The 25,583-nt window shown below is 33.7% G+C and overlaps 7 protein-coding genes across 7 annotated transcripts in view; 4 read left to right on the forward strand and 3 right to left on the reverse strand.

The window, feature by feature from the left end:
- Positions 1 to 112: 112 nt before the first annotated feature.
- Positions 113 to 1,279, reverse strand: LOC134826938 (late histone H2A.2.2-like). The gene is made up of 3 exons (XM_063839449.1): positions 1,147 to 1,279; positions 525 to 890; positions 113 to 470 (listed from the first exon to the last, which is right to left on the reverse strand). Exons 1-3 carry the CDS (start codon positions 1,172 to 1,174, stop codon positions 403 to 405), a joined length of 462 nt encoding a protein of 153 aa, XP_063695519.1. The 5' UTR covers positions 1,175 to 1,279; the 3' UTR covers positions 113 to 402.
- A 183-nt stretch (positions 1,280 to 1,462) lies between these two features.
- LOC134827048 (uncharacterized) lies at positions 1,463 to 6,190 on the forward strand. The gene is made up of 6 exons (XM_063839580.1): positions 1,463 to 2,055; positions 2,121 to 2,276; positions 2,335 to 5,016; positions 5,077 to 5,394; positions 5,451 to 5,987; positions 6,054 to 6,190. Exons 1-6 carry the CDS (start codon positions 1,503 to 1,505, stop codon positions 6,101 to 6,103), a joined length of 4,296 nt encoding a protein of 1,431 aa, XP_063695650.1. The 5' UTR covers positions 1,463 to 1,502; the 3' UTR covers positions 6,104 to 6,190.
- A 3,120-nt stretch (positions 6,191 to 9,310) lies between these two features.
- On the forward strand, positions 9,311 to 10,772 carry LOC134837492 (neuropeptide SIFamide receptor-like). Its single transcript, XM_063852873.1, has 7 exons — positions 9,311 to 9,357; positions 9,421 to 9,478; positions 9,531 to 9,654; positions 9,711 to 9,858; positions 9,914 to 10,338; positions 10,402 to 10,517; positions 10,578 to 10,772. Exons 1-7 carry the CDS (start codon positions 9,311 to 9,313, stop codon positions 10,770 to 10,772), a joined length of 1,113 nt encoding a protein of 370 aa, XP_063708943.1.
- Positions 10,773 to 11,065: 293 nt separating this feature from the next.
- LOC134837493 (serpin B4-like) lies at positions 11,066 to 13,027 on the reverse strand. The gene is made up of 6 exons (XM_063852874.1): positions 13,024 to 13,027; positions 11,915 to 12,947; positions 11,584 to 11,851; positions 11,479 to 11,523; positions 11,314 to 11,419; positions 11,066 to 11,253 (listed from the first exon to the last, which is right to left on the reverse strand). The coding sequence occupies exons 1-6, from the start codon at positions 13,025 to 13,027 to the stop codon at positions 11,066 to 11,068; spliced, it is 1,644 nt and encodes a 547-aa protein (XP_063708944.1).
- Positions 13,028 to 14,441: 1,414 nt separating this feature from the next.
- LOC134834377 (inhibitor of growth protein 1) lies at positions 14,442 to 15,843 on the reverse strand. Its single transcript, XM_063849021.1, has 2 exons — positions 15,641 to 15,843; positions 14,442 to 15,587 (listed from the first exon to the last, which is right to left on the reverse strand). Exons 1-2 carry the CDS (start codon positions 15,774 to 15,776, stop codon positions 14,563 to 14,565), a joined length of 1,161 nt encoding a protein of 386 aa, XP_063705091.1. The 5' UTR covers positions 15,777 to 15,843; the 3' UTR covers positions 14,442 to 14,562.
- A 66-nt stretch (positions 15,844 to 15,909) lies between these two features.
- LOC134835513 (general vesicular transport factor p115) lies at positions 15,910 to 18,501 on the forward strand. Its single transcript, XM_063850395.1, has 3 exons — positions 15,910 to 16,022; positions 16,086 to 18,305; positions 18,369 to 18,501. The coding sequence occupies exons 1-3, from the start codon at positions 15,957 to 15,959 to the stop codon at positions 18,450 to 18,452; spliced, it is 2,370 nt and encodes a 789-aa protein (XP_063706465.1). The 5' UTR covers positions 15,910 to 15,956; the 3' UTR covers positions 18,453 to 18,501.
- A 797-nt stretch (positions 18,502 to 19,298) lies between these two features.
- The window catches only part of LOC134837190 (microtubule-associated protein Jupiter), a 31,842-nt gene continuing 25,557 nt past the window's right edge, over positions 19,299 to 25,583 (forward strand). The window contains exon 1 of the mRNA XM_063852553.1: positions 19,299 to 19,425. Coding sequence (XP_063708623.1) covers positions 19,376 to 19,425 — 50 coding nt within the window. The 5' untranslated portion in view covers positions 19,299 to 19,375. The remainder of the gene's footprint in view (positions 19,426 to 25,583) is intronic.

The raw sequence follows: 25,583 nt of genomic DNA on the forward strand, positions 1-25,583 counted from the left end.
ATGTTAATACCTACATGTTTTTGGGTTAATGTTTTGTTTGCCCCTTTACATACCTTTATAAACATAATTGTGGAAAAATGGATTTAAAAATCAAAATCTTTTGAGTTACGTAGATAATTTTATTACATTGTTAAATATAGTTTTGTTCAACACATAAGTTTCGACAAGTAGTTCGACTGCTTTTTTAAGAGTTAAAAGTCTTTGGTCGAATTCAATACAATCAATTGTACACCAATAGCTTACATATTATAAGTTTACAAAAAATAGAGAAAATTAGGTTGCATTTAAAGTTTTCATGCAACATTTTAGTACATTTGGGGGGACTTTTTAGATCAAATAAGTAAGTTAATGTCCATATTTTAAAACTAAATCAATCGAGATCGGCTATAAAACGATAAATTATCAATAATCATTAGATAACTTTTTTTCCTTGTCTTCTGCTATGACGCGACCTTTTTTCGGCTTGGGAACTGTAAAACAAGTGCATTAAAAATTTGATCCGAAAAGATTTCTAGAAAACTTACGCAAGACCGAATGAATGTGCGGAATAATACCAGCTTCAGAAATATCGATGTTCCCGAACAACATGTTGAGCTCCTCATCGGTACGAATTGCCATCATGATAAAACGGGGCGTAAGACGAGACTTGTTATGGCGCTTTGCCATGTCTGCTGCCAACTCCAACACCTCTGCGACCAAGTACTCAATGACGGCAGTGAAATAGACAGCGGCGCCTCTTTGAACCACTTTGGCATGCAAATCCTTCTTCAATTTTCGCAACATCTTATAAACATTGAAATGCAGATCGCTGTTTTTAGTCAAGCTCTTCAATGCCGGCTTCGGCTTATGAGTTTTCGCAATCGGCGTCATCGGAGGGGTCACGGATTGAGCTGAGAAAAAAATGTTCAAATGAAAGTGACGCTATCTTATAAATGAGATTCTCGGTCATTAATTTTAGAATTTCTGTAGGTTTTTACAACAATCAAGTGAAATTACTTGAAATTAACAATCTCAAGTAGTTTTAAAAGGAAATTTGGCAAAATTATAACTAAAAAGTCCAAAAATGCATGTGACGCTCCGCCATGTTTTCTTTCGGACAATATTATTTCATCACTTTTCACGAATTTATTTAAAATTTTTACTTACCTTTTGATCCCTTGGCACGAGGAGTCATTTTGAAATTTAGTTCGGTGGTATTTCTCGAGAAAAATTAAAATTTTCCGGATATTATTCACAGACACGTAAAAGACACGTCCAACCTCTTCGGATTTTCAATTCGTAATGGCGAGCTTGGGAACTCTCAAGGATTAGATCTCGCTCATTTTTGTTCTTCTCATTGATCTTGCGGACTTGTACAAGAAACTTGAATACGAACCTCAAAACAGGAAGTCAAATATAAAGTTTGTATGGCCTTTGACATAACCTCAAAAACTCAAATGTACAAACAATAAAACAAAGCACACGTTGTTTACACATAAAAGCCAAAAATTAATAAAGAAAAGATGTTTCACACTACTGAAACATCATCAAACCCTGACAAAGATACCGATCTACGGACTATTCGTATGGTACAACGTCAACTATCCACCTTTGAGGTCGGAGAAAAGGTAAATGAGATGGAGAGCGAAAAGGTTTTCGAGAACCTTTCCCCTGAACTAGCAAACGATTCGGAAGTAAAAACTGCCAAGGACAAGATTGATGCCAATTACTGGGTCACCAACAAGTATCTTAATGAGGTGAAGGAGCTTTGCCAAGAAATTTCAGTGGAGTACATAAAATTGGAACACGGAAAGCCGAAAAACGAATCAAATCTGGAGGTTAAGCATGTTTCTGTGCAATCCGATGAGTCGTTTATTTTGGACACTGCTATGGACCGCATGGATAAAGAACTGGGATCCCTAAAAGAGGAAATTCAGAGGACTTTTAAAGAGTTGGACGCGGAATTAGGTGATGAGGCAATGCAAATTGATAAAAATGAGACCGGAGGTGAAAATTCAAAGGTTGTTTGGACATCACCTGTATCGAAGTTACCAAAGCCCTCGGTGATGGATAAAGGTAAGTGAATCAAATTATCTTTTTCACAAAAAAAAAAAAAAAAATACGAGTTCAACTTGATTCAGATGATGAATGTGACGAGGAATTGGCCAAGTTTTGGACATCGCTGGATAATGTGAGCCCAGAAGAACTGGCATCATTAAATGTGGTGTGGAGTTCTAACGGAGGATTGGTTAATCAAGCATTAGCAACTGACGGTACAATTGTTACCTTGCAAGATGGTAAACAAAAAATCTGCCTTAAAAACTATTATTTGTTAAAAACGTTTCGATTTCACAGATCCCACAAACAATGACGAGCCAATGGATACAAACAACAATGATGATGATATAAACGACAAGTACCCACCTGATACTATTAAGGATATCGTTGATCGTGAAAAACCAGCTAGTCCGATCAGAACTGATGAGGTGACAGACTCGTCAATAAATTTTTCTGAACAAGTTTCCTCTAACTGCGATAAAACCGAGGCGTTTGAAGACAGCTCGTTGAAATCGTATGTTTTAGATATTGTTCAAGCATCAATTTCTCCTGAAGTTTCTCTAGAAGTGAATGCAAATACTGAATCCGACATTCAAGATGCTTGTCAAAGCAACAAATCGTTACAAGAAAATGTTGTTGACAGTACCAATCCAATCGTACTTGAGCAAAAGTCTACCAATGAGCCCCCTCCAAAACGTCGCAAGTTTTTTAAGCGACCTTTCTTAAAATCTGATGCAACCCACATCAATAAGCCTGAATATGACGAAGAAGGCGATGAACATTTGTATGCACGGAGTTTGAACAACATAAACATTGATGATACTATAACACCGCCTGGAACAAGAACATTTATTAAGAGACGCAAATTGATAGATTCTCTTGTTCAAAAATGCAAAACGACTTTTACCAAACCTGAATTGAAAATTACCGAAGATACTCTAAAATCGCCAGAAATACAAAAAACTGAAGATGAAAATGATAAATCTTCAGTAAAAATTTCTGATAGTATTTCAAAACAAGAAATCAAACCAAATGAATCTAATGTTGCAGTGATTGAAGAACATGAAAATGTAACAAACAGTGACTATCAACCCCATCATGAAGAAGAGATAATTGAATCAACCGTAGAAGAAACTACTATCGACACTTTACCTGAATCGCCCAATGAGATGCCAAACGTTGAAAATATTTGTAACGCAGATCATCAGACTATTTTTTGCGATGCATTAGAGAAAAATGAAGTTCAACGTGTTGAACAAACTCAAAATGATCAAAATTCAGAGGATGAAACAGTTCTCGTAAATACAGAGGAAATATGTAGTCAGATTTTGATTACTCAAGAAAATTGTAATACCGTTGAAAATCCTAATGAAACTATCAATCAAACTAATGAGACAGTAAATGATGAAAATATTCCTGAGAATTTATCAATTCTCAATTCAGATTTGCTCGGAAAGAACGATACTAAGGATGAAATTCAAAAATTTGTAGAAGATAATGATAATGAAAACAAAGTTGACCCTTTCATTGATTACAAAAAATGCCAAACTGTTGACGGATTGGATGAAGTAGTTGACGAAATCATCACAGACACGTTAGAAGACAGTAACAAAATGGATTTACATTTAGAGAATGTAGAAACTTCACAATCAGACTATATGCCATCTCACGAATTTTTGATAAATGTTCATGATCAAACAACACCGGAGGTTTTAGAAAATTCGTATCACTTTGAAGGAACTACTGTTGAAACTGATGTTGCAAATGAACATGAAGATAGTTCTAAAAATGTGATGACTGAGCAAACCCATGAGCTGATTCCTGAAAAAGCAGTTGAAGATAACATGCCGAATAAAAGTATCACTCATTCCTATCAAAATACACTTTTCAATATGGACTCGAAATTGATTCAAAACATATCGGAAGAAATGGTTCCATTCACAGACAACTTACCTGTTTGCCGAGTACTTTTTGAAATTCCTAATGAAATACCTGAGATGAAATCACCAACGGAAAATGAGGAGGACCAATTAATTAAGATAGAAAATTATCTTGTGGAATCTCTGTCTTACGAAAAATATGAAATCAATCAAACTGCAGACTGCTCAGGAGAAAAACCTAAATTTTTTCAAGAATTTGTTGATGAGAGTAAAATAACAAAAGAAATTGCTACAACTAATGAAATTTCCAATGATGCATTGACAGTAAAATATGAGATAATGAACGAGGAGGACCAATTACAACTTGAAGATGTACTTGTGGAGTCAATGTCCCAGGAAAAATATGAAATGAATCAAACAGAAGAAGTTTATATTGAAACCATTGAAGATATTATTGAAACGTACAGCGACGAAAACGATAATATGACAAAGAATCATGATTTAAATACTGAAATGTATCAAGAATATTCGTCAAATGATGTTCAAGTAGTTAAACCAGAAGATCCGATTGACTCAGAAAATGATTTGCGTGATGAAGAATATTGTCCGCAACCTTTATTTGTTACTGAATACTTGGTACAAACAGAGAAAAACTCCCAAACAGATAATGCAGATCACACAATTCAATTTTTCTGCACTGAACCTCAAGAGATTTTATCTGAAAATAATGACGAAAATCCTCTTCAAATTGATGTAAATGAAGAAACTGACGAGCAAGTGCAGCTTAAATTCAATTATCAAAATGAAATGGTATCGACAATTAATGAAAACACACATAACGAAGGAAACGGAGATAAGTCTATCCAAAATACTAAAAGTGATATTTATGACAACAAACCTGATCCTGTTGAAGATCACACACACAAACGAACAAACCATCGATTAGCAAGAAAACTGATACGTCCAAGTTATCAAAATATCGAAACGATTGTAACGAACGATAAACCTAAACGTAAAATAAATCGCAACTTCAAAATGACCTCGTTGCCTCAAGAACAGAAACAGACAGATATTAAAATGGAACAAGAGAAACCACACAGTAAGTTTTTCTAATAAAAAAATTATTGAATTAAATAATATTTAATTAACTAATTTTTAGAATCTTTATCGACTCATGAGGAAAAAGAGACCATTGTAGAAAAACCTGATTTGAAACTTCTAAAGGGAGAATCGAAAACTGCAGAAAAAAAATTGCACCATGATCAAAATGCTGTGAAAATTTTGAATACAGAGCATGAGCAAAGCAAACAAGCTAAAAAGCTTCTACCGATAAAGTCCAAAAATATTGAAATTATCCAGAAAGACGATGGACAACCAATGTCCAAAAGACTCCGTAGTTTCAAATCCACACAACTTACCGCAGCCTCGAATGAAGCTATTGTCCATGAATTAAGTGAGGAGCAGGAAAAATCACTTGGTATGTTTTTATTTTATTTTACGAACCTTTTTTTATCTGCATACTATCATTTATAGAAACCCCATCCACTGCAGAAGTTTCCGATGACACCTATACATTCCACGTAGACAAACCCAAAAAAATAGCTTCTCAAAATATCAATCAAGATGCAAAATGTACTAAACAAAAAAGAGGCCGTCCTTCTAAATTGCAATCGGAAAAGATTGAAGCGAATGCCCCTAAAGAGGACGCAGCAAAACCACCACGCAAGAGTCAACGTTTAATGACAAAAGAGGTACCTGTGTATGAGGAAGTTGAAACTGACTCATCGGCTGAGACTGAGTCTCAAGTCATTTGGAAAAATTTGGAGAGAAAAGCAACAAAATCAAATTCGTCAAAAGAATCAAAGGAAATTGTAGGACCTGTGCGTAAAAGTGGTCGTATATCCAAAAACCAGATACAACACAATTACCGCGAATTACATAGAAACGGAGAAACAGGAAAAGCCATTCAAAAAGACATTAAGAATCGTCAAAGCAAAAAGACAAGTACCTCGCAGAAAGTTAAGGACAAATCTGTTACCGTACTACTTCAAGAGCAGGAAAGTTTACTTGGTGAGTTTGATTTTTGTTGCAATAAAATATCTTTGTCTTAAATTCACCGAATTTGTTTCATAATAGGTGGCCGTTATCGAAGCATTCGCTGTATCGCTCGCTCATTACCGCAGTAAAACTGATGTTTACTTTTTTCAAATAATATTTTGAATACTCTTTTCTTTTATAATATATTGAATAATATATTTTTTCTTCTTATTTAATATTGTGTTATTTTTTTATGAAATACTTATATGTAGTTGCATTTGCTCCAAATAACAAATGGTCTGAATTATCGGTCATTGCAAAGAGGGAAAACAAAGAGTCGACCACTGCCCAGGTTTTATTAAAAGTTAAACAATTACCAAATGACGCGTGAAAACTTAAAATTCATTCAGTGTCGTCTTCTTGTAACGAGCCTGTCTCAGAGTAAAATCGATGAACGTTTCACTCGACAATAAATATTCGTTGATTCATACAGAATTCCATTTATGAATGATAAGAATGAACGTAAGGTCATGTAAATACACAATACAACGCACAATGAAAATCAAATATCTAACAACGAGCACCTTTCACTTTTCATTTTGTCGTCGGTTGGAAAAGACGTATTTTCTGAACATGGGGAAAAAAATCTTGATTTATTTCTCAATCAAATTTATTAAACGAAAGGATGAAAATTGAAATAAAGACAAACAAAATACATTTAAAAAAAATATTAAAAATTGTTAAACCAATAAAAAAAACTTAAATTTTGTGAAATGTGCTAGGATAAAGAATCTGATAATCAGCAATAAAATCAGAATGAATATAAATCAAAAATTATCTAAAAATGAAATCAAACGCAGACAAAAATTAAATTTACATTAATTGGTGAAATTTTTTGTGAAGAAAAGAACAATGCTTAATTGCTGCCTGAAAACAATCAAATTTAAATAATTTCCTATCTTGATAAATAACTTGACTTCAAGGATATTTTTGTGGATATCACAAGCATGGTGAGGAAAATTTTTAATTCAAATCCTTTTCGAGTCCTAAATACACATTCATAAAATCTTTGAAAATCAATCAAGGTGAAATCACAGGTAAAATTTAAATATTGACGAGTGTATCAACTGTATGTTATGAAGGACAACCTTCTTCATGTTTTCCGGCGGAAAAAGGAGAAATTCTTAGTATTTAATAAAAATGAATTATTTAAGATGATATTAAATAGTAGGCACCTATTAGAAAAAGGGGAGACAATCAAAATAAATAACAATTGACATGCAGAAAATTATTTTTTGCTCAACATCTTCATTCACCTTGATTAATTAATATTGATTTTAAATAATGGATTTCATAGCACTTTTTGCACGTGTCTCATTATGAAAACATTGAGTTAGGTTAAAAAAGAATTAAAAATCTTTTTAAAACAGTTTTAAAAAACTTAAATTTTAGAAGTTTTTCAAAAATTTAAAAAAAAAAACTTTTGATTCCGATTAAGTTTTTTATTTCATTTTTTTACGATTTTTAATGATTGAAGAAAAAATTATGATTCAAAAATAGACAATTTTAAAATTTAATAATTCATTTTTGTCAAAATTGGGCAATTTTTATAAATCTAAAATGGGATTTTTATTTTTTATGTCTTCTAGTTTTATTTGAAGTTGCAAATATTAAAAAAAAATTAATGTGACTGAGTTGATAAATACTCAAGAAAACGATTTTTACTTACAACTTTACTTAAAATAAAATTATCCAAACGCTCTGGTTGTAAAAACTGTTTCACATGAATCTTAAAAGGCAAAGGATATAATAATCTTAGAGATATAATTTGAGTAATTTCTTAAAAAATGGACAAAGCAAAGAAGAAAAATGAGTAACGCGAAACAAACAAAGTTTCACTATCAAGATCTATCCATGAAAACAGGAAGCATTTTATTTAACGAAACATCCGTTTCTGTTTTGCAGTGAGTTTAATTTTTAAGGAGAACACTCATTTTTTAATTATTATTGTTATGGCATGATGGCAAGACATTTTATCAACGAAAGACACGCAAAACATATACGAGACCTTGAAATGTACAGCAGAAAATTTAATGGAAAAAAATGAATGAATGGAAAAAAAATCTTTTGATTATTGCGTGGAGATGCCTTTCTCATGCTAAACAACTGTTTTATTCGTGTTCATTCGCTCCTAAAATCTCTAAAATTTTCATTAATTTATGTTTACCTTGAAAAGCGAAAAATTCCACAACCAAAAAGGAAAAAAAGTTTTTTTTTTAGAAAAGTTTATTTGATAAAATTTAATTTATAAATTTTATGACAATCATTGTTGTTCTGTACTTACTTACTTACTCAACGTATTTTAATTTAGTTTTACCAAAAAACGACAAATCAAAAAAAAAAAATGAAATTACAAGCACAAAATAGAATAAGTGGGAAAAAATTGAATATGAAAAGTTTTTTTTTTAATATTTATTAATGTTTTCCGACAAAAATCCTACTGTTTTGCATTTTTATTCAAACCTTCTTCGTTTCCATTCGCTTCACCTTCAGAATTGTTTGCTTACAAAAAGTTTTTATTTTTCACATTTTCTTCGAGACATTTAACATTGAACTTGATGTGGTACCAAATATTAACTGATTATCATTTTGACAAAGACGATTTTGCTCATTGAAGGTAACACACGTAGTACCTATTTTGAACGAAAATTATTAAGCTGTGCAAAATTTGTTGAGAGGAAATCTAATAAAAGCTAATGCTCATATATGACATTTTAACGCAGGTATGTGAAAAAAGACTTTTTGATTCTATAAAATTCATGTTGTAAATTCAATTACGGAACAATGTGTATGTAATATTCGTTTCCGATCGTGTCAATGTAGTGTTAACCTTTATTTTGCCTTGCTCTCTTTAAAATGGTTTTTCTATGAGCTTTTGAGAGATTTAAAAAGGAAAAGTTTGTCCTTGACATCGAATTTATTAAAGTCAGATCAAATTTGCGTGGCATGGGTTTATTTCCGAGGTTGCAAAGTTTGTGTGAGTCAAAGTGAAATTGTGTTTTAAATAATGTTAAATGTTCAAAAGATTATGATATGAAAATTGGTATGACGGGGTGTCTGTTTAGCGGAGGTCAATGAACTCTTTTATGTTACTTTTCTCATTTTCTTTTGCACAGAAAATTTTGTAATAATTTGAAAGATATTGAATAAAATAGAACAAATGAATCATGTCTTGGAGGAATGACGCATCTATTTCCGGACCTTTCTCATCCAATAATTTTACGGCTCCAGATTTTTTCATTCGTATTTTAAACACTTCAAATGAGACAAACTTTAATTTGGATGATGACGATGACATGGCTTACACTTTACGGTACGGTGTTCTTGGATCTGTTTTATTGAGGTAAGAAACTTTTTAATTAAGTTTCTCATTAAAATATATTATTAATTAATTCAATTATCACAGCATAGCATACGGAATCATCTGCATTGTTGGTGTATGTGGAAATGTAGCAGTTGTTGTTGTAAGTTAGTTTCACGAAAATTTTGCTGGATTTTTGACCAAATTTTTTGTAGGTTGTGGCGCAAAGTCCTACAATGCGATCGCCAACGAACCTATTTATTGCAAATTTAGCTGTAGCTGATATCCTTGTCAATATTTTGTGTCTCCCGTTTACGTTAATAGGAAATCTCTTCCCTGGTAAGAACTTTTTCTTTTAATTTTACATGAAAAAACTTTTAAAATTTTAATTTTAGCTTGGATTCTGGGAATCTTCTTTTGTAAAACCGTATCATATTTACAAGGCGTTTCCGTATCTGCCTCTGTAAATACCTTAACTGCCATTTCCTTGGAACGTATGGCTGCTATAAATTTTCCCTTTTTGTCGGGAAGTATGACACAAAAGTAGGTTTTTATTAAAAATAAAGCTTGAAACTTTTTAAAAACTATTAATTTTTAGCAAATATAAAGTCGCAGTCATTGTGATATGGTTCGTAGCATTGACAATTAATCTACCATGGTTGTTTGTTTTCAAGCTCGAGCCTCTCAGTCCTGGCAGTTTGGCGAAAGTTTGTATTGAATTGTGGCCAACACAGCAATCAGGCGACATATTTTTCCTCATTGCCAATTTATTCATCTGCTACTTGGGACCATTAATGGTCATATCAGTTTGTTACGTCATCATTTGGAATCGCGTATCTAACCGGAGACTCCCGCGAGAAATTGTGGTGAATCGCAAAAATGACATATACACAAAAAGTAAAATGAAAGTGTTGAAGATGCTCTTGGTAGTGATATTAGTATTTACTTTCTCGTGGTTACCTTTGTATGCGTTGTGCTCCTTCATTAAGTTCTTTTGGGTACCGAGGGACGACAATGAACACAGTAAGAAATTTCTAAACTACTCTAATAAATATTTCAATTTATTTTTTTTTCTTTTTTTTTTAGTATCTGAAACAATTATCATTTTCCTGCCCATATTTCAACTGTTAGGAGCAACTAATTCCTGCATAAATCCCATACTATATGCATTTATGAACCATAAGTTTCGTGTAGGTTTTAAGGTATTTATTTTTCAATTTGCATTTGTCAGTTATTTGACCTAATTTTTTGGTTTTTTATAGAACATAATAAGCAAAAATAACGCTTTGTCAATACAAGACCTCGAAATTAAGGAAATCAATCCGCGTCGTGGAACGAGAATGATCAAACATGAGCAGAGTGTTAATGATGAGAAACAGGGAAAAATTGCTGGAACAGCCATTACTGAAGATTATTCTTATATTTTAAAGAAAAAGTTGATAATTGAAGCTCTGTAAAGTACATCTTGTGTGTTTTTTCAATTTAATAAAATATCTGAATCATAAAAATAGTTTAATTAAATTGTTTATTAAAATTTAAAATGTTATCTTGATCGTCTTCAAAATTGTAATTTCACATTTTGAAGTGAACGTTATTGTTTGTTTTTTCACTTAAATCAGCTTTTCGTTGCTAAAGCCAACAAAAGTTATCGTGGGGCTAAAAATATAAATTAAATAAATAATATTACAAAATAAATTATGCAAAGTGCATGTTCCTGCTTAGTTGTTCAATATGTAAATAGTTTTAGTGTTTAAAAAAATGACACTGGTTTATTGGCTGGCACATGGTTAATGGCACCAGCAACGACTATTAAATCGTCGACAATATCACGCACGAAGAAAAGGAATGGATGGTCAATAACGAGTTCCTTATCGGCGATGGGCGATGATCGAACGGCATTTGTAGCGCTAAAGGCATTTTGTGAGATTGCTCCTTCATCTATATACGAAAACTCGTGTTTAAATTAATTTTTTAAGTGATATAAAGTGCATCGCATACCAACTCGAACAGCCACATGTTGAACCAATTCATCAACGTGAAGATGTTGTTCTTTTGTAATTCCACTTAAATCAGCTTTCCTCGTAAAAAGGGAAGTAATTCCAGACTGAAAGTTAATTTCTGAGTTAAACTTGTGTATTTTTAACAGGTGACATCAAAAATTACCTTGGCAAATGGCTTCTCGGCACGTCCAGTTGTTTCAACCTTGAACTGCAGGAATGAGAAAGAATGTAGAATCACTTTAGTTAGTAGGAAAAAACGTATTATTACCTTAGGCAAAGCAAGATGTACATGTTCCTCCTTCATTTCACGATCAATTTGTTCCAATGTACTCAACGTATATTGCTTTACGAACGATGCAATGCCACTGTGACTCTTTGGCATCACAACTAACAACGCATATCGCTCATTTTCATATGGGATTTCAACGGCATGTGCATCAACTGACTTGACGAAGGCAGTTTTGAAGATTCCGCGGGTCCGCATCATTGTAATTTGAGTCTTTTGGGCAGTGGAATTGTAAAATACATCGGCAGGGCTTGCACGAAGTTGCTAAAAATGAAAATTAAAGAACTTGTGACTTGAGAAAATAGGCAAAAACCGTACTTGGAATGGAGACAGCCAGTTTCCACGGAAATATAAACCGTTGAAAAGCAACATTTTGGATTCCAATTCCTCGGAGTCTTCGTTTTTCTTGCCAACAATGGAATTACCACTAAGTCCACTGGTGACATCGTCTTCAGCAAAAGATCGCATCTGAGCTAATTGGGCAATAGTTTCTTTCTTTTCGGTTTCTTGTTCTTTTTTTGAAGGCTTTTCGACTTCTGGTTTCTTTTCTTCCTCAGTTTTTTTCTCTTTTTCGTCAGTTTTTTCCACTTCCTTCTTTTCCTCCTTGATCTTTTCTTCTTTAATTTGCTCCTTAATTTTTTCAACTTCTTCATATTGTTTATCATCGATGTTTTTATCAAACTTTGATGGTTTGCTATCACTTTTATCGGCTACAGAATTTTTCTGATGACTGACCTCAGCATTAACGATAGCCAATTTCAATTTTTTAAAGGTGTTTGTCATGTCAATTTTTTTCTTCTTCTCTGGCACTTCTTCTTCTTTATTGCTCGACTTCTCGTCTGAGAACTCCAAATCCTCTGAAGGATAAGTGAATTCATCTTCATTTTCGGAATCCGAGTCCGAGGAATCACTAAAGCTAAAACGTTTAATTTCTTTGACATCGACACTGTAAAACTTTTCAATGACATTTTTGAACTCTTCCTCGACCGTGTTATTTTTGTAAATGTAGAACCAAGTCTTGAATTGCGGTGACATTTGCGCATTTGAGTCTCCCAAGTGCTTAAGGGCACTTTCATACGACCTACGAATGTCCTCGACGGAAGCATCTTCGAAATTTAAGACTTTTTCAATTTCTTTTAGGGTCTCGCCGCGTGCGCCTTCCTTTAGGATGGCCAAAATAGATGAGAATCCGAGAGGTGAGAAAACGAAGTTTGAAGCATCTTGGTGTCCTTGCAACAAACTGTTCGTGACAATGTGTGATGCTAATCCTACTATGCTTTTTGCATTACCTTCTCGAGCTGGCTTTTGAGGAAGACCGTTAACAGCAAAAACGCTGATGGCCAAAACTGTGTAAAAGCAAAAGATATTGAGAAATTTTGTTAGTCAAATAAAAGTAAGAAGCATTTTAATGTTGATGTTGACCCATATTAAGCAATTTAAAAGTTTATTGACTTCATTTCCGTAAATAATAATAAAAAAAACTGCAATAAGCAGCGCTCGTTAGTCCATTCTTTGCGAGTCTGGAGAAAGAAAGAAAGAAAGAATAAATGACGACTTTCTAAATGCTGCTTAATATTCAATAACATGCGAAAACAGTTGAATGGCATCGTCGTCGTCGTCTTCTTCATGTACACCGGCATATACTTATAATGTTGTGAAGTAAATTATCTATAAAGGTCGCTGACCGATGTTTGTTCTACATCTCACTCTAAGGTGAATTCGTTCAATTGAACAAGTGCGGATTTAAGTTACACTTCAATGGATTATAGTAATGTGTACCTAAACGGAACTCTTAAAAAGAGATTTTACCGTTATGTGTCATCTTGTGTACATTTTTTTTTAGATTTTTTAATTTTGTAAAATACTTACTCAGACCAAATTTAATCATAGTCCTTAGATCCTTTATCACACTTTATATATTTTTTTTTTGTTTTATTTAAACTACCTTTGTTTCACTAATTGAATTTTGTTTGCTTTATTTTTTATGAACGATCGGAATAAGCGAAGAATAAAAAAAATATACAGAGAGATGTTAACTCTTGGACGAAGAAAGGTAAAATGATTGTTAATTTTTAACTGTAATCGTCTTTTATATGAAACTAGAATCGGATTTCATTCTGCATGTTCAGCATGGTATCGACAGAAAGATGTTCTCAGTATGCATTAAATTGGTGTTTCATAAAATTTTTTTTCGCTTAAAGTCTGTCTGTTTATGTTTCTATTTTTTTTTTATATATTTTAATACCTAAAAAGCAAGAAATTTTTCAAGATTACCAATTTTGAACAAAAGAAAAATTCAAAACTAAAAAAAAACAAAATTTGAAAAATGTTTCAATTTCTTAAAGAAAGTAGGGAACAGAGACGAGACTTTTCATTATTAGATTTTTTATCGAGCTAGAAATTTCATTTTTTTTAAGATCCTCTTTATCTACACATAGGTTTAAAATCTTTTAACTAAGTTACGACTTTCGAAACGGAAACGGAAGAATTCAGTATTTCAAAATGAGGATTTTTCGAGGCTTCAAAATTTCAATCCAATTTCAACTGGATCACGTTAAGTATATGACTAAAAAAATAAAACTGAGCTTCTTTGTCTAAACAATCTAATTTAATAACTCAAAAATTTAAAGTGGCGGAAAAATTTAGTCTTTCATAATATTTTTTCAAGAAATTTTCAAAAAAATTCAATAATTTGTTTTTTTTTTATTTGATTGAGAATTATTTTTAATAGCGCGGCTATTACTTTAAAAATGCGATCTTGCGAAATGTAAAAGATGAGTTGCTTAATTTGCTGTTAGTAAAAGTACAAGGTGTGGAAAAGAACCAAATATTATGTTTTCTCAAAATATCATTTATTATTACCTTATATTAAACACATTTGCTTGTATGTGTTGCAAACGAGTAAAATTATTTATTATTACATAAACAGTAAAAAACGGCGATGACGACCAAGGTGATTGTTTATGTTTTTTCTTCTTTTTCTTTGTTGTAGCGTTCCAACTCCTTCAAAAACTGTGCTTTTGGTTTCATGACGTTCGGTCGGTCGCCACGGCAATTGGGACAATACCATCGCCCCTTAGGTTTCGTGGCCAGACCAACGCACGAAAAGTGAAACCATTCAATGGGACACAGATCGTTGTCGCACAAAATCATCTCGCCAAAGGAAATTTGATCGCACAAGCAATACGTCGGTTCGTCCGGATCGATTGTCTCTTCTTGCGGCGGTGTATCTTCGCGTGCATCGCGGGAACTATTGTGACCACTTGCTGACTGTCGACCACTTGCGGAACCTGTGTTTCCAGTTCCCGTTTTACTCGTGCGTTTCTTCTTGTTGTTACTGCTGCTACTGTTATTCGCATTTTTCGAATTGACTGCCTTCTTCTGACTCGAACTGCTGCCTGATTGCGATGACGAGACGGCCTTCGAAGACGACGACGTGATAATTGGCTCTGGTTTCGTATTGCTGTCACTGCCATCTACATCCATGCCACTACCTGTGTCTTGACGCGCTTGCCGGCGGGCTCTCTTGTTGCTTCGGTCGGCATTCCCATTGCTCGAGCCAGCTTGACTGCTAGACGAGGCTGTACTGACACTACTATTTACTACATTATTACTTTGAGACACCTGCGAAACACTCGATACGGCAATATATGGCTGCGACGAACCACTCGCATTCCCCTGGACTGGACTCGAGGGACTTTGGGAGCGTCGTTCTTTCATCGTAGCAAAGTCAATGTTCATCGGCTCATCTTTCCCGTAGTCCAGGTTTTTGAAATTCTGATCCAATTGACGTGTCTTGGACTCTATCAAGTCTGTTAATTGTTGCACAATTTGCAGCTTTTCGTCACCAAGCTCCTGGGCAGCAATCAAACTTTGCTGAATGCGTGTCATTGCACGATTTCGCTTAGTGGCGTTTGTGGACTCCAATTCGTTGGTCGAACAGTTTGCCCATTGCTCGTAAAAGATGTCCACATCACGCAAGTAGCCTGGAAAAAGGAGAATTGTGAGAAATTCGTGAAATATTTGAATTTTTGCTTACTTCGATGTTTCACATCGATTTCCCGGATCCGCGTTATGTAGCGTTGTATTTCGTCCGGCAGGTTTTCCACCGCGTCCAGATAGTTTTCCACATACGTGGCAGAATACAGAGCCTCCACAGCTATTTGATTTAGCATTTTAGCTAGGAATTTTTGAGGTTTTTTCTTTTTTTAAATTTTGTTTTTGTTTGGACGCTGTTTGTTTTCCAATCTGACGGCTGTATCACTTTCATTCGTCTCAAATCCAATTTGTCAAATCGAGTGATTGTCGAGACGCATGAAAGTGATAATCAATCCACGTAAATAAATAAAAAAAAAATGAATTTCCTAAAAAGTGTTTTGGGAAGCAGCGAGAACGAAAATGAGCCAAGTGGAGCAGACACAGTACTTAAGACAATTTCTAAAACTCATTGAGCAGTTAGGAATAAAATTTCTCTGTGTTTTTAGGTCGAGCGGCTCGTTGATCGAGTGGAATCATCAACACAGTTGGAGGACAGACGAGATGCAGTGCGAGCTCTGAAGGCACTTTCGCGTAAATATCGCGTTGAAGTGGGCGCCCAAGGGATGAATTCGCTCATTGAAGTGCTTCAAAATGATCGTGCAGACTCTGAAATCCTGGGTTTGACTCTCGACACGTTGGGCAACATCATTTCGCCGGATCAGTTTGAGGAGGAGCTGGATAATCCGACGGTGACGTGCAACATTGGCGAGCAATTTACTGAAATGTTCATAAAACGGAGCGAAAATGTCTCATTAGTGCTGAATTACTTGGAGGAATTCGACTTTCGTGTGAGATGGTCCGCGTTAAAACTACTAAGTGGTTTAGTGGAGAACAAAGTGAAGGAAATTCAGGAAGTTGTCCTTGTGAGTCCCATGGCTGTTAGCAAGTTGATGGATTTGTTGAGTGATAGTCGTGAAGTCATCCGGAACGACGCATTGTTGCTAATGATCCGACTGACGAAAGGCAATGCGAATATTCAGAAAATTGTGGCCTTTGAAAATGCGTTTGATCGACTCTTTGACATAATTTCCCAAGAAGGTGCCAGTGATGGAGGCATTGTCGTGAAAGATTGTCTATTTTTAATGCTGAACTTGTTACGGAACAATTCCAGCAATCAGCAATTCTTCAAAGAGGGCTCTTATATCCAACGTCTGGCTCCAATGTTCCTTTTGCCGCCCGAAATCGAGGAAACAGGCATGACAGCGGAAAAAGTGGAGAATCTTCATTGCATGCTGCAGGTTGTTCGAACTCTCGTGAGTCCTAGTAATTCGTTGCAAATTATCTCGGCGTGTCAAAAGACGATGCGCGTTTGTGGCTTATTGGAAGCTCTGTGTAACATTCTAATGGGGAGTGGAATCCCGCCTGACATCTTGACAGAGACACTAAATACCGTGGGTGAGTGTATTAGAAGTGAGCCAGACAGTCAGTCGTATTTCGAAACAGTTATGGCTCCAAGTACACCGCCGCGTCCCGCGATAATTGTCTTATTAATGTCAATGGTCAACGATAAGCAGCCTTTATCGCTGAGATGTGCCGTGTTGTATTGTTTTGAGTGCTATTTGTATCGCAATGATGCGGGACAGAATGGTCTCATTCAAACGTTGTTGCCTTCGGATGTGCAGACAGTTCCGTCACTCACTGCTGGTCAGTTGCTATGCGGAGGACTTTTCAGCAGCGATTCGGTGTCGAATTGGTTCTCTGCCGTTGGATTAATGCACGGACTGTTGGAGAACCAGACGCAAAAGGAGCAACTTTTGAGAGTTCTTTTGGCGACATCGCCCGACAGTGCTCCAGTTAGCTTGTTAACGCAATGTACGACACTTTTGCAGCAGCCAACGTGCAAGCCACAAAGCAAAATCGGACTTCTGATGCTTCTGAGTGTCTGGCTGAGCAATACACAAGTCGTAGTGAAAAGTTTCCTCAACAGCCAGGGCAGCATTGCCTTCCTGATTGCCCAAATTTGTGCCAATGAACATGACGAAAACGAGTATTTGATACAAGGTCTTTGCGCTTTCCTCATGGGAATTTGCATCCAGTTTAATGACAACACCGAGGCAAATCACAAAAAGGAGGATTTGTGTCAATTGCTCCTCAAACGCATCGGACTCGAAACATACAATGCCAAGCTCGGAGAAGTTTCCAAACACGAGAGTTACAGCAAAGCAGCAAAACATCCGCAGTTACGAGTCAAAACTTCCACAGATCTATTCCTGGACTACGAGTTCTGCAAACTTTTCAAAAGCTTGGAGGCAATTATCATCAAGACGGTGCATGGCATGGGCAGTGGAGCCACAAGTATTACCGAGCTAACGTTGAGTCAAGAAGCGACGGGCATCGTTAGTCAATACAAAGACGTCATTCGAGATCAAGACTTGAAGATTCAACGTCTCACGCAAGATTTTGAGCATTTAACCAAAGAACACGAAGAATTGACAAAGAAATTCGAAGATATTTCTACTCTAAATGCACAACTCTCCGATCAAAATACCTTGTTAAAGGCCCAACTCACTGCCACAAATAATGGGAATAGTACTTTAAAGGAAAGTGAAACTTTTTCTCTTCCTCCAGTAAATCCAGAGTCGGTAGCCAATGACTCTCTCCTCCTCGAAGAAATTGAAAAACTCAAAAAGGACCAAGAAGATCTATTGGAATTGTTAGCAGACCAGGTAATAAAATTGATTTTTTTACTAATTATCAAATACCTATATGTAATTTTTTACTTAAAATAGGATTCTAAATTGGCAAAATATAAAATGAAATTGAAGGAATTGGGACATTCCATGTCAGAGGACGACGAAGACAACTTGAATTGAATTTGTTAAAAAAATAATAAATAAAATATTGCTATATTGATAAATGAACCACTTGTGAGACTTGTGATTTTAATTAGGCATGATAAGAGCTGAGACGGCAGTAGTAGGAGCTAAATAAGATTTATTTTAGTTCTGATCTGCAAGTCTGAGTAAAGTTTTAAGGAGTTAAGTGGATTTAAGTCTTTTTCTCAGTAAAAACGATTCCTGTCGACATTTGCTTCTAATTCTCTCATTTAAATTATTTAAAATCAGTTCAGATCCCTTGGAGTCCCTTGAATTAATTTAGCTGGTTAGAAAAGTACAGCCGTTAGGAAGGTGCCTCGTCAAAAAAATAGGATGTAAGCAGATTCAAATCTGCTTGCACATTTTCTTTCTTGATTGAGCCTTGTTCATGCGTGTTCATGTCTGCCGTGTTCCGAAGCAAATTGCTTTAATGAATGGGACCGTTGATATGAAACACCACCAAAAGTCGCGGAATCAGTCTTCTACGGCTTTTAGATTCAAATTGGATGGGAAGCACGCTAAAGCTTCGTTGATGACACAAATCATGCTCAGAGTCAAAATCATCATGAAAGGAGCAAAAAAAGGCAAACTCATCATTGACCCGGAACTAACGATAATGTTTACAAAAGCCAAGCCAAAGACACCATCGGGGCTACAAGGATCTGTTATATTCGAGAATCTGTTTTAAACTGAAAAACATAAATTCAAAAAATCCCTAAATACACGGTAAGTAATGTTTGCTTTCAAAGTGCACACACCATTCTGTTCATTAACAAACCTCTCAAAAATCGGGTATTTTGTCGGTAAATCGGGTAAATTTGTCGGTAAATCGGGTCAGTCTGTGTTTGAGTTTCATTGAGTTCGGACGTGTTTTTAGTTCTCTCTCTATAAAATAAATTTAAAAAAAATAAAAAATAAACATGTCGAGCACTGAATTCCAATCCGGCTATCAAGGAAAAAGTAGTTGCAAGTGAGTATTTAAGACAACTTTATTTTATTTTTTATTCATAAACACAGCAAATTTGACAAGACGAACCGCATTTTAACAGTTTGCCGGCTGTCGGTTATTATATTGTAATAAAAATTAAGGGGTTCCTTGTTTCATTCTTGCTCTCTTTCATAAGGAAAGGGACAATATGGACTTTATTCGTCACGACTCAATGATTGATTACATGTTTACTTTTTAATTTTATCAGGAGTAAATTTTTAAAACCGGATATTAGATAATTTTTATTTTATCAGAAAGTGATAGAGTTTTTGAGAAATTCATGTTCAAGGTCGACATAAAAGATTAATCTCATTGAAAGTCGAACGACAAGCCATCTGGACGACTTTATGAATAAATCTAATTATTATTTTTAAGAATATGACATTTATCATTTTTTGTTCTGGTTTCTTTATATGGAAACTAAGCTATATCTTGATATAATTTATCCATTGGCCGTAGGAAAGTAAACAAAATGCAGCTTAAATCGATTCACTCGATTGTTGTAAATAGAGAAAAATGTATACAAAGAAGGCTTATTATTATGTACTTAGTTTGTGTACTTGATTTTAAAAAAAAATTAAAACTATTTATTCAGAGAAGTGGGTGCAATGTAATATATATAAATAAGTGGTAAGAATGTACGAGATTTATCATGTATGATTCACGATCGACACAAAGCTTTTCAATAGAAGAGAATTTAGAAGATTGACAAACATAAGTCACTGCCACGAATTAAATGCATTCCTTTCTTGTTGTATCGGTATTTTATTTATGTTTCATATATTTCAATATGATTATTATTATTATAATACGGTCGCTAAGTTTGTGAGATGAAAATAAACAGGTTGAATAAATATCTGACTAAAAATGATAGAGGCTATTGATGTAGAACGAAACACGAAGTAATGAAAGAACCAGTTTATGCTGTTCTTTTATTACGAACCCAACTGTATTTACAAAAGAGTGCAACTAATGCATTTATATGTATTTTTTTACATATCTTTCTCTTACATTTAAAGCTCTAAATATTCAATTTCTAACGTTGTTCAGTAGTATCCGTTTAATTGTAATAATAAAAAATTCAAATTCAACTTGTTACAACACATAAAATAGCTACAAAAAAATGATGCAAGTGCATTTTATTGTTAAAAATTTATATGATTAAAAATCTAAGTCCTTTTTTAGCTCGATGTCCGACAGACTCACCAGTACTTTTACGTAGGAATGCATTTTAAAATTAAAAGGAAGTGAATATAAAGAACGTGTCGTACTTTAGAACCCGCTGTTTAGCGTGTCAAATGTCTGTTATTCCAGTTTTAAATGAATTTATTATACTAACTGTCGTTCGATTTTAACCACAGGTCCTTTTTTGCGTTTCATTTGAGAAAAAAAAATAATGGTATAAAATCTGCAAATCTGTGTCATTTATTGACTTTATTATACAAATTTGAATGTTTGTTTGCTTAATGATCATAAAAATAAACACTGTAGATTTGTTTTTTTTTTTCGTTGAATCGAAGAAGTGAAATCTGAATCTCACGAGAACCAGATTTCAATCATTAATTTGCATGTGATTAACTGCATGTGAGCTGCTGACTAAAGTGAAAACAATAATTGTCTCTCGATCAACATTTCATCACTTTTCGTTTCACATTCAATTGAATCTTAGGAATAAAAGTTGAAGCAATTCGAAAAAGTAGCGTGTTTCTTTTCTTGCAATTAAATAAAAATAAAATTTTATGAAAAGAGAGGATTGCCAGGTAAATTTTTGGTTAATCTCAAGTACACACATATTAAGTAGGTGTCAGTTACTTGATATTCAAACTTTAAAATGATCGATCGAAATTACTTTTTGAACTCATTGAACGCCACCCTCGAATGTTGTTCTGTTGTTTTAAAAGCAGTTTTCAACCAGATGGAACCATATTGTTGTTCCTTTTTGTTTATGCCAAAGCGAAATGCGATTCATTTGCATTATTAAGCAAGCACACAAGAGCACAATTTCTAGGACTTCCGATTAAATTACACTTCGATTCATTTATGAGTACAGCTAAATGCTTCTGAATGAAAAGAATTTGATCTTTATGACGATAAAGTTCAATATGTGAGCACTAAAAAAGGGGATTCAACGCCGATTTATTTATTTTTTCAAGCAAAATGGCATCAATATAGAAAAATAAACCACTCGAAAGTAAACACAAAAAACAGGACTAAAAGCAAATAATGAAATGTAGTAAAAGAGAGGGAAGATTAAAGGGAAAATATTAATAAAAGACTCATTTCCTTTACGGCAAAATCTTACAAGTGCACCGGCATATTCCGAAATTTATGCGTTCATCGTTTTTAATTTCAAAACATTGCAAGATATGTATACGAACACGATGAATCACCCAAGTTAAAAAAAAACATTGAATGAACCTTCTTGTGAATTTAAAAAAAGGAGATAAAAAAACTACTTTAAACCAGATACAGGTAAAAATCTGCATGAAATGCTAATTTAGGTAGAATAGTTTTCTTCATTAAATGTGCGTTCAATTTGTATTGTTTGTTTTGCATTTTTACCTTCGTAGGTACACAATAATGACGAAAAAAAATATTCCAAGAATCTTTTGGACAAATCACTTTATGCAACTTTGTTCTCTCTACAAAATGCACGACAACTTGACAAATTACTGAGGAACGTGTTATTTCATAAACAAAAATGTTCATTGATTTTACATGTTTGAACATTTCTTTTAATTTCTTCAAGCTTTTGTAACGTGTTCCATTTGGAGTACACACGTTCGCAGCGCCGTATGTTAACCTACATCTTTAAACATCTCTCATAAAAAATCTCTCGAAACAGGTTTTGGAACAAAATTAAATAAATATTACTATAAAAATTCATCACATTCCTCATAGAGTCACGTTCCTTTCACTTCCTCATTGTTCTAGCACACCAAACATTTACCTTTACTTGGTAATTATTATATGTTGCTTTTTGTCAATTTAGCAATAACTAACAACCTGCATAAATTGCTTTGCAACCTAATTTGCGTGTATGTACCTAACAATAAGCCAACTAAATTTTATTGCATGTTTTAATTGCAAGATCATGAGTACCTTTTGTTGTTGTTGTTGTTGCACATTTGTAGGATAGGCTTTTTTGACAAGCAACCAAGGCTCCGTTTGTGCAAATGTCTATATTTGTACATAAAATGAAGTGAAAAGTAGCTCAATACTCGTGTTCATCATAATTTATTCATTCAATTATGAAGTGGGCTTCATTTGCATAATATTTGCAATTAAGTGTCAAATCAGCTCAGTCGCTGCATGGCAGATATCAAAGTACATACTTGTGTGCGGTCTTCAATTTGATTGGAAGTAACATCGACTTATTGGGTTTCTAATGATGATAAAAACCGAGCAAATCTAGAGTAGACCTGTCATATCAGTAAGTGATTTTATCAATCAATCGTCATGAATTTTAAATTTATATTCATTTGAGATGATGTTTCGTTACAAAATGCGGACCAGACGAGAAGAAACTTGATAAGCGACATACCGCAACAACATATGTATGAAATAACAACAAAAAACTGACCTCTTTATTTCGAGCACAGAATAATGATGATCTTAACATAACTTTCACTGCAAGAAAAAATATTAAAGTACAAGATTTAAGTCGCGTTCATTCACTCCGTCAATCAATTTCAACCAAATTTATTATAATTTTAATTACTTGATGGAAGGATTGTATGTCAGTAGTGTAGTATTTCAATTAATTTGATATAAAGCAACGTCAATTGCTGTCGATTTCGATTGCATATTCACGCAATGTACTGGAGCGACAGCGGCTATTGGCCTTTTTTAGAGCTAAAGTTGTCGCAACACGAGAACCAACATGCAACATTTAATTATTCTTACCCTAAATTTCAATTTTTGTGGTTCACTTAATCATGAAGAGTAATGAGAACGACGACATTTGTTGGAACAAAAGAATTAACGACATCATTGACATTCGCCTGGCAAAGTTAATGTCATGTGAAGTTCAAATAATTCCGATTTATTTTTCGTGAAATAAAAAAAATTAATATGAATTTATTATTCTATATCATATTGAACATCATATCAATTTCCGGTTTAATTTGTTTCGTTAATCTAGAATGTGATTACTACTCAAGAAATGATCAATTACGGGCCAATCCCTTTAAATTGTCTCATCTTTTTTAAATTGTTGTTTTTTTTAAACTAATGTTTTGAGAAAAATGAAGAAGAAGATGCAAACACAATGCAAAATTACTTATCTTTATTTTTATTAAAGTAAACTAAACTTAATTCTATGCAAAAGCTATCATTTTAAGTAAACAATAAACATTACCATGGTTACTTATGCAACTCAAATAACGCAAACAGAGATCAATTGTCAGATATTAGACATGGGCTTGCCATATTGCATATCAAGTAAACTAATAATATATCGTGGACCGTTTGGTTATTTATTAGGCAGTTGCAATTTTTTCCGATGGTCTTGTGGGAAATTAATTTAATTTTTCTAAATACATATTCGACGCCACGTTCTCAATAATAAAAAATGTCATTCACTTTCATTTTTTATGAAACATTTTCTAACGCTAGTCACATCGCGAGTTATTTTTAGTCTTTATCAACACTTTATTAACAATATATTTTTTTTTATTAGTTTTGCTGTGCTGCACTTGATTGTTTATTTTGCAACTCTCTTATTTTGCATTCACAAAGCCAATCCTGTAAAATTAAAAGTTAAATAAGTACTTGATGTATTTGCATGTTTATTATGCTAAACGACTTTGCATTCTTACGTCTAACTAGTAAGTGTGATGTGAATGTACTGGAATTGTATGAAATTGCTGCTTTTTCGCACTTTTAGTGTTAAGTTGTGTATTTTGAGTAACAGTTTTCAATTTACTGCAAATTGAAAATGAAGTATAAGTAATTGAGCGATAATTATACATTGACATAGAATGAATGTTTATTTTTTCATAAATAATATGTAAAGCATTTTTTTGATTTAAAAAAAAAAGAACAAAAACTATTGAGTTTAAAATTGATATTAAAAAAAATAAATAAATCATTTTTAATATGATAAAAATAATCTAAACTGCATGATGATAATGTAACAATTATAATAAATATGTGATACATAAATTTTCAAAGTTCATCCAACTTTGACAGAAATTCTAATCGGATGAATAACATATTTCTCGGAACATTACTTAACAAAGTCTTTCTACATATGTATTAACATTAATAAAATTTGTTATGAATCATTCATTCCGCTACAAATCCAAAGTCAATGCAAGGCAGTAAAGTACAAGAGAGAGGTGAAGAGGAATACAAAACAGATATTATTTAAATTGTAAAAAAATATGTTTGTTGCTCTTGAACCTTACCACGTTCGAAAACTTTTGCCTGTCACTTCACTCTACATAAGAGTGCCTAATTTGATTGAAATGTGATAGTAATAAATGCGTTGGACGAGTCACTAATATGTTTCATGTCTTGATTATATTATTATTATTTCCAGCAGGAATATTAAAAAAGTGCAGGAACATTATTTGTTTGAATATGCGACGATAACGATGCAGAAGAGGGACAATAATAGACAGGATTTTAACAATGCACAATGCATGTTGAATCATGTTTCGTTCATATATTTGTAAACTCCTGAGTTAAGTTTGAGTGTGTTAGTTAGTAATGACGGAAAGAAATAAATAAAAAGGGGACTTTGCGACAACAATTATTATTATGTTATATACGTGATTTATTACATGGATCTTTGGATTGTTTTCGAATAAAAATGTATGACTAGTCGTTAACAACTCCAATTTCATCTTCAACGACCACCCTACGAAAATCTCAATCTCTCTCAGCTTTTGGTATTGCAATTCATGAGGGTGTGAAATGATTTGACATTGAAAAACAGTTTGCTTTTTAAATGCCGCCGCGCCACCATAAATCTAGATTAAGTATTTGTGTAAATCCATTTGATTTCTTTAATTAAATGGCAGAAGAAGGGATGTTGAAAAATCCTTCAAGCGTTCCTCTACTTAACATATTCATTAAAACTTTGCATGAAATCGCTCAACTTTTTCGATTTGGTGATTAATTTGACGAATGAT

This window comes from Culicoides brevitarsis, chromosome 1 (genome assembly GCF_036172545.1).
Source record: "Culicoides brevitarsis isolate CSIRO-B50_1 chromosome 1, AGI_CSIRO_Cbre_v1, whole genome shotgun sequence".
NCBI lineage: Eukaryota > Metazoa > Arthropoda > Insecta > Diptera > Ceratopogonidae > Culicoides > Culicoides brevitarsis.

Coding starts and splice junctions, on each gene's coding strand:
- LOC134826938 (XM_063839449.1), bottom strand. CDS start 1,174: ATGACTCCTCGTGCCAAGGGATCAAAAG. Junction 891..1,146: donor TCGTGCCAAGGGATCAAAAG/GTAAGTAAAAAT, acceptor TTTTTTTCTCAG/CTCAATCCGTGACCCCTCCG. Junction 471..524: donor GCACATTCATTCGGTCTTGC/GTAAGTTTTCTA, acceptor CTTGTTTTACAG/TTCCCAAGCCGAAAAAAGGT.
- LOC134827048 (XM_063839580.1), top strand. CDS start 1,503: ATGTTTCACACTACTGAAACATCATCAAACCCTGACAAAGATACCGAT. Junction 2,056..2,120: donor GCCCTCGGTGATGGATAAAG/GTAAGTGAATCA, acceptor AACTTGATTCAG/ATGATGAATGTGACGAGGAA. Junction 5,988..6,053: donor AGAGCAGGAAAGTTTACTTG/GTGAGTTTGATT, acceptor GTTTCATAATAG/GTGGCCGTTATCGAAGCATT.
- LOC134837492 (XM_063852873.1), top strand. CDS start 9,311: ATGGCTTACACTTTACGGTACGGTGTTCTTGGATCTGTTTTATTGAG. Junction 9,358..9,420: donor CTTGGATCTGTTTTATTGAG/GTAAGAAACTTT, acceptor CAATTATCACAG/CATAGCATACGGAATCATCT. Junction 10,339..10,401: donor GAGGGACGACAATGAACACA/GTAAGAAATTTC, acceptor TTTTTTTTTTAG/TATCTGAAACAATTATCATT.
- LOC134837493 (XM_063852874.1), bottom strand. Junction 11,524..11,583: donor TACATCTTGCTTTGCCTAAG/GTAATAATACGT, acceptor TCATTCCTGCAG/TTCAAGGTTGAAACAACTGG. Junction 11,420..11,478: donor CCGAGAAGCCATTTGCCAAG/GTAATTTTTGAT, acceptor ATTAACTTTCAG/TCTGGAATTACTTCCCTTTT.
- LOC134834377 (XM_063849021.1), bottom strand. CDS start 15,776: ATGCTAAATCAAATAGCTGTGGAGGCTCTGTATTCTGCCACGTATGTG. Junction 15,588..15,640: donor AATCGATGTGAAACATCGAA/GTAAGCAAAAAT, acceptor TCCTTTTTCCAG/GCTACTTGCGTGATGTGGAC.
- LOC134835513 (XM_063850395.1), top strand. CDS start 15,957: ATGAATTTCCTAAAAAGTGTTTTGGGAAGCAGCGAGAACGAAAATGAG. Junction 16,023..16,085: donor AGCCAAGTGGAGCAGACACA/GTACTTAAGACA, acceptor CTGTGTTTTTAG/GTCGAGCGGCTCGTTGATCG. Junction 18,306..18,368: donor TGGAATTGTTAGCAGACCAG/GTAATAAAATTG, acceptor TACTTAAAATAG/GATTCTAAATTGGCAAAATA.